This window comes from Lolium rigidum, chromosome 2 (genome assembly GCF_022539505.1).
Source record: "Lolium rigidum isolate FL_2022 chromosome 2, APGP_CSIRO_Lrig_0.1, whole genome shotgun sequence".
Classification (NCBI taxonomy): Eukaryota; Viridiplantae; Streptophyta; class Magnoliopsida; order Poales; family Poaceae; genus Lolium; species Lolium rigidum.
The window spans coordinates 288095087-288102279 of NC_061509.1; the positions used below are offsets into that span (position 1 = coordinate 288095087).

At 48.0% G+C, this 7193-nt stretch overlaps 1 protein-coding gene across 1 annotated transcript; it reads left to right on the forward strand.

Moving 5' to 3' along the window:
• Positions 1-1997: 1997 nt before the first annotated feature.
• Positions 1998-6351, forward strand: LOC124689052 (zinc finger homeobox protein 4-like). Its single transcript, XM_047222656.1, has 8 exons — positions 1998-2070; positions 4425-4543; positions 4702-4875; positions 4972-5337; positions 5427-5543; positions 5632-5718; positions 5809-5935; positions 6141-6351. Coding segments are annotated over exons 2-8 (888 nt in total). The 5' UTR covers positions 1998-2070; positions 4425-4528; the 3' UTR covers positions 6143-6351.
• Positions 6352-7193: the final 842 nt, after the last annotated feature.

Here is a 7193-nt window from a genome sequence, read left to right on the forward strand (position 1 = left end):
GAGCCGCGTGGCGTCATTTTATGTGTCCTAGTAACCACTGCAAAAGACGGAACTGGGATACGGCAATTATCTTGAAAAACCCTTCACGAACAGGGCTATCTCGTCCCCCACGGCTGGCAGCTGAGCCCAGATCGGGTTCCGGTGCCGCCCATCCCGGTCTCCGGCCGCGCCCGCGTCGCGGAGATCCGGAGGCGCCGCGTGCAGCTGCCGGAGGACCTCCAGCAGGACCCCGCTTACGGCGACGCAAGTCCCAACTGGGACTTGTGGTTCGAGGTGGAGCACGATGCGCGCCGGCACACGTGCTTCACCTCCGCGATGGCACGGCCTCGCGCGCAGCCACGCACACCTGCAAGGCGGGCTGGCCGCCGCCCCGGCGGGCTCTACATCGGCGAGCAGCCCCAGGCCCCGCACCAGCCCCAGGCCCAGGCGGAGGAGGACGACCCGGACCTGCCGGCGGCCACCGCGTGCTCGCAAACCCTGTCTAGGATTTTTTTTTTAGCTTAAAGCCCATATAGGGCTTTCTTTTGTGTAAAAATTGCCCAAAATAGGGCTAAGTTTAACTAACCAGTAGTTTAAATTTATTTTTTGTTGTTTTTATTTTTCATTTTCATTTATATTTTTTTATTACATATGCGGTGCGTCCGCGCGTTGGCCACCCAAACGGCCCAAAACGGATGGCCCAGCTGAGTGTTTTTTGGTGTGGAACTCGGCGAAGATGGCTTTGCCGTGTCTGCAGATGTTTGCACTCGGCCAAGATGGCTTTGCCGTGTGTCCACATGTTTGCACTCGGCGAAGATGGATTTGCCGTGTCTGCAGATGTTTGCACTCGGCCAAGATGGCTTTGCCGTGTGTCCAGATGTTTGCACTCGACGAAGATGGATTTGCCGTGTATGCAAATGTTTGTACTCGGCGAATATTGTGTCCCACGCACTAGGCAGCGCGGACCGTGTATCGACCTGATGTCTTAGCCGTTTTCGCCCGCCTCCTTCCATCCTGCGCCGCCGGAAGCTTCTCCCCGCCGCCTTGCTCCAGCCGGCCGTCTCCTCCGTCGCCGCGTAGATCCCCGCCTCCCTGCCGCCCCGCAGAACACCCCCGCCCCGCAGAACCCCGCCACCCCGCAGATCGACGCCGCGCCAGAACGCCGCCGCCCCACAGATCCCCGCCGCCTGTGCTCCTCTCTGGCCCCGTTGCCGTCGGTAGAGGGGAGGCATGGCGGAGCTCTGCGTACGAACGCTGCCGCCGTGAGGACCCTCCCCTCCCCTCCGGGTTGTCCGACCAGGGCTGCTCGACGCCATCGGCCACTGCCCGAGCTGCGCGTCTCCACCAGCTGCGGCCGTCCTCCTCCGTGACACCGTCGTCCACCACCAGTATTGGAAGATTGAAGAAAGGTATTAACCTCACCTTTCTCCTTTTATTTCTGGATTATTTTGTGCTGCTTACAATTTACAGATTGAAGAAAAGTCTTATTTTCGTTTTGCCCTCTTCCATATATTCAGAGATCATATATAGTTCTCTCATTTTCTTTCCTGGACACCTCCATCGTCGCCGGAATCTGCTTTGTATTGGCCATGTAGATAGGCTGCATTTGTTGGCCATGTAGATAGGCTGCATGCCTGAATTTAAGTAGCGGTGTAAAGTGAGGTTGGACGGGTCCCTGACTGAGGGAGACTAGGTTGTTTCGTCTGTGTTTACTTGTTCTCTATGATGATTCATCCGGTCCACTAGATCCTCAACTGCATGTTGCATTGCATGTTTCTGTTCTGGAAGGCTCTACCATTACGTAGTTTCCACAAGCTAACTGATGAGAATAGTGGAGAATCAAAGCACAGTTGCACCTTCTGAATCGGTTGACTTAGGAAAATTGAAGCAGTCAAATGTCCCACCTTAATTCTCACCGAGTGTATGCATATTTATTCTCACCTTAATTTTCAGGAAAATTCTCACCGAGGGTGAAACCTTAATCGTGACTCTGATGTGTATGCATATTTATTCTGCAGATTGCGTCGAGTTTGCTAGATTGTGTCGATATTTCGTTGCGGATCTTCCTCGCTGATCTATCACGCTCCGAGGGTAATTTTTTTCACCTCCCTCAAATGTGCCTAGGGTTTATTTTCTTGTCTAGATAACCAAGTCAGTCGCGAAACCTAGGCGTCTCCCGTTCGAAAGGATTACGCGAATTAATATGCATTAAATTGCATATTTATAACCGTAATTCTTTCGGATTGTCCACATTTTTTGGACAGCCGGAGGATGTGTAGATTGGGTACGTTTTCCATGCTTTGCTCTGTTCCGAGACAAGATTTCGACAGCACCTCCCCGTTGTTCTTCGGATGCACATCCTCTCGGATTTTTGCCGAGACGTGTATCTGGAGAACAGCGGGGAGGTGCTGCCGAAATTTTTGTCTCGGGTCGGGGTAGAGCATGGAGAACGTATCCAATCTGCACATCCTCGGGTGGGATTAGGATTCCTAGTAGATTCTTTTATTATTATCATCTATTTACATTATTTTGTATCTTGTGTACTAATGAAGATACTTGTTTGTCATTGCAGGTGATTGAAACATGGTAGGAAGAGTGGGACGAGGAGGTGGGTCTAAGAAAAGGGGCATTCAAGAACATGTGTCAGATTTCTTCAAAGGCAAGAAAAAGAAGGATGAGGATCCTTCAGGCGCTTCTTCGAGACCCCCGCCAGGAGTAGCGGGGAGGGCTGCTCGCCTCCAGATGCGTGCACGACGACTTCGTAGTCCCTCCCCCTCACAGGTTCAGGAGGAGGAGGAGGAGGTGGGAGAGGAGGAGGAGGAGGAGGAGGGGGAGGAGGAGCAGCCTTTTTCTCACCACTTTTTACGGCAGTCCCGACATGATGGGGATGAGGATGAGGATGAGATAGAGGATGCTGAGGAGGAGGTGGAGATGGAGGTAGAGGACGCGCCGGGAGGGGTGGAGGAGGGTGAGGAGGTGGATAGATATGTGGAGGGAGAGCTTGTTGAGGAGCTTTGGACAGGGGAGGAGTTAGCTGTCTTGCCGCCGCCGCTGCCGGAGGGTAGGAAGGTGTACTTGCGTGGGAATGCAAAACTCCCCGCTCGACCATATGCACAGAAGCATATCCAGCTCAAGCCCAAAGGAAAAAAGTAAGTGGCTCTCTCTTGGCTTTTCATTGTGCAACATATTTTATCTTTGTCTTTCCATTTGTGCAACATCATATTGATCTTGTCTTTCAACTTTTGTAGGTGCCTTATACACGTTGGTTCTGTGCGGCCCTCACGTCTTCCAAGTGGCATCCTTGTTGCCTGATGGTACGTGTGAGCCCGCTTGGACCTACAACCACTACAAGTTCGCAAAGGATAATTCCAAGTACTCCAGCGTTGCTAGTCGAGTGGTGCATGAGTTTTGGGTAAGCTTATTTGACACCTTAAATGACATAAGACTATAATAAAGTGAACCATGACTGAATATTATAAAGAGACTCGTCTGTTATCTCCATCTTACTTAATGACACTGTCCATTCTATTATTTAGCCAGGAGCATGCCCTTCCATGAGACATTTCACCGTCCGTAGACTTTTCTTGTACAACTTGAGAGGTGCAAAATCATTACAAACATCAAAGCTACCAAGGAGATCTCACAATTTAGGACTCATAGAAAACTGCACAAATAGATGGAGATTTGCTTATTTTATTTGCATGCACATGGCTTCTTATATGATAGAGACAAATGCATATGTATCTGGCATAAGCAACAATACCAGAAAGTAGACAAACTGATCAGGAGTCTTTATCACAGATACGTTTCTCATCAGGTCAGATTTGAGAATGATCTGGAATAGCAACATTAGTGCACACAAAGAGAGGAGAAGATCAGTTATAAGTCAAAGTTTATGCCTAATACAACATATGTAATCTTCCTAACACAAACGTGTAGAAGTTGTGCCAGTAACATAATGACCAAAATATGCTATATATCTTTGCCGAAGAAGTCAAATATGTAACCTTGCTATTACAATTGTGAAAATTTTGTGTAGTAAGATAATGACTAAAATATGCTATAAATTTATAGTAGAACAAAATTGATCACATAACTTGACAGGATACTAATATACTATGAAGATTAGTGGACAGGGATAGGTTAGAGATTCCTTTTAACAATGTATAAAAGTGAAGTTTACCTGGATGTACCTGAATCCTTCTCCCCACTTAATTTGGCTGAATGTTGGTTGTTAGAAGATCATTTGCTTTAGTTTAATCTGCAGCCAAGGAAGCGACACATATATTCTGTTGCATAAGAGAGTTAGGTAGGTGCATACCTACCAAAATTGATTCAGTTGATCATATTGTCATCTACAGATCAACCTTCTCAGGTGGAGGTTCTGGTGTTAATGTCGCACATATGCCTACTAATGACTTTATCCTTTTACCACATCTTTGTAGGAGTTTTTCACTCCAGCTACAGGCAAAGAGAATGAATGCTGTGAGGTGGTGGGTAAGCTTTTACGCAAGCTTATCCCGGAAATGCACTACGAGGCGCGTGTGAGATGTGTGATCAACTGGTACGCGCAAGTGAAGAGGATTCCACTTCCGAAGTCCAATGCACGGCTAAGGCTTATGACACGCGAGCAATACAATTTGGTTAGTATACTTGCTTCTTATTTACTTCATGACCGCCAGTTGGTGTCAATTCCATATATTTTGCATCATGTGTACACAGGTGCCTCCTCAGTGGTGCGCCTCCAAGAAAGCGTGCTATGCCCAAATAGTGGATGATTGGGTAAGCCCGGCGTTCCTTGAAAGTCACCGTGATGCGCAGAGAAGGCGTCGCCTCTTGGTAGGTGGAGTACACCGTCAGGGCCCCCTCGCCTTTGGTGCCTATGTGGAAAAACAGGTGAGCAAATGCATCCACTATTTCTTCTCACAATGTTATTCTGCAGGCATCTCAATCAACAAATCAAACCGGGATACTTAATGTTTTCTTTTGCAGAGAAAGGAGAAGGGTGAAGATGTCCATGAATTTGATATTTTATGTCAGTCCCGGATGAAGAAGGTTGTGAAGGAGGGGGAGTCGCCGTGGCTCAACGAGAACTTCAACAATAAACGCATAGCGTACTGCGAGAAGTACAAGCAGGTGAAGGGTAAGGACGCTGACCCGTACAAGGAGCCCATCGATGCCGAGGTTGCTATGCTCGCGGGAGAAGGCATGAAGAATGGTCGATTATACATTGCGGATGGTTCCGTCGACACCAGTAGCACGCCTTCTTTGTCCCAACTCCGTGCTACCAGGACAAGCGGAAAGCCTGGTATAGAGACCCGTATTAAGCCTTCAGTAGTCATGTTCAACGAGATGCAGGTATGTTCTTCACGGGCCCGTTCAGAAATTGCTTCACAAATTGCTTAAATGTTTTGCATTCTAATGATGATGATGACATTACGACGTAGGCTAAGTGGGATGAAGAGCGCCGTCGTGCCGAGGAGGCCGAGAGAGAACTTGCGGAAGTGAAGGCGACGTTGCAAAGCCACGACGAGAGGTTTGCTTCTTATGACCAGCTATTTGCGGTAAGTTGTTGCTTGAAACACATAATACCATGGTCGATGTCTTCTTTTTTTAGCTTGTGAACCTTACCTTCTAGAATTGGATTTGCAGATGTTGCGTGCAGCTGGTGCACCTGGTATGGCCGGCGCACCTCCTCTTCCTCCTCTCCCACCTCTCCCTCCTCTTTCCGGGCCATTTGTAAGTTGTTTTGCATTTTTTTCGTTCTAGGGCATTTTATTTGTGTCATGCACCTTCTCATGCATGCATACTCCTTTACCATGCTTGCAGGGGATCCCATCGGCTGGTTCTCACAACCCGTCGCCCCAGTTGGATGCAAGCCCTGTGACCCCAGCTGGTAGTACGAGCATGCCTCCGCCGGCTAATCCTGACCTTCACAGCCTAAGGAGGCAACTTTGTGAGTTCTCATGCTCTTCTCCCTATCTTGCTTGCATAAATTACACCTAGCACTATCTTTAACTATATCCATAGATACCTAAAACTATTCCATTTTGTGCTTGTTAACTCAACATGCCCATTTGTTACCTTGTGTGTATGTCGATTATCCTTGTCAACTAGTTTTCTACGGTAAATCTTACTCTTCCGTGCTTTCGAATTTGTAGGATTTCATCGAGGACTCCTAGGTCGATGTGGACTTGCATGTGTTGATCGCAGAGTTGAGGACCCCATGATGGATTTGTACTCGTTTGTTGATTGAGGATCATACTGTGGTCTTGTAGTTTATGATCGTCTGCTCGTTTGGGGACTTGTTTGTCATGTTTGAGGATTGGTGAACTTGTATGGTGTTCGTTAGATATGTCAACCTCTACTTTATGTGTGTTATTCTGATATTTACAGTATCGATGTACTTCTATATGTCAACCGTTGGTATTGGAGTTTAACATGTTGCTAGTTATACATTATATGCATATTTGTGTGTGAAATGCAGGAATATGAGAAAACAGGGGCAATGCCTGTGCTCCCAGTCCTCTATGCCGGGTATCTCAGGAAAAAACACCCGGCGAAGATACCTTTGCCGTGTATCCCAGGCCACGGAACCCGGCGAAGAGGGATTGACGTAGCCTTCCCATGGGACTTTGCCGTGTCCAGTAGCAGGTAACACCCGGCAAACAAATAGCAATGACGTGTCGTCCTTTTTTGTTTGCCGTGTAGGTTATAAAAAACACCCGGCGAAGACAAAAATGGTGACGTGTTTTTTTTGGTCTTTGCCGTGTTAGTGTTTCCACGGTACTCGGCGAAGAGAAACGATGACGTGGCCCTTCCATGCTCTTTGCCGTGTGGCACGAACAAGCACACGGCGAAGAAAACGTGCCGTTAGGCCGGCTGCAAACGGAGTTTCACTTTTCTCTGCCGTGTGCCTTCTTTCGACACCCGGCAAAGTGGCTTTGCCGTGTATCCGAGGAAATACACCCGGCGAAGATTCTTCGCCGGCCATGTCTTCGCCGTGTCATCTTCGCCGAGTGTAATACACGGCGAATTCTTCGCCGGGTATTTTTAGCGTTTCGCCGGGTATTTTTGATACCCGGTAAAGATGTCGTTTCCTGTAGTGTCTCCTCTTTTGTTAATACTTCAATTGATTGATAATGCCGCATCCGTTTAATTTTGTTTTATTCATCTTCATAACTAGTGGTGTTTGAAGAATCAAACTGGAGCCA

What these genes read in the sequence shown, in the direction of transcription:
- LOC124689052 (XM_047222656.1), top strand. An exon ending in GTGCCTATGTGGAAAAACAG is followed by an intron (nt 4,876 to 4,971) that starts GTGAGCAAATGC and finishes TTTCTTTTGCAG; the next exon opens with AGAAAGGAGAAGGGTGAAGA. An exon ending in TCATGTTCAACGAGATGCAG is followed by an intron (nt 5,338 to 5,426) that starts GTATGTTCTTCA and finishes ATTACGACGTAG; the next exon opens with GCTAAGTGGGATGAAGAGCG.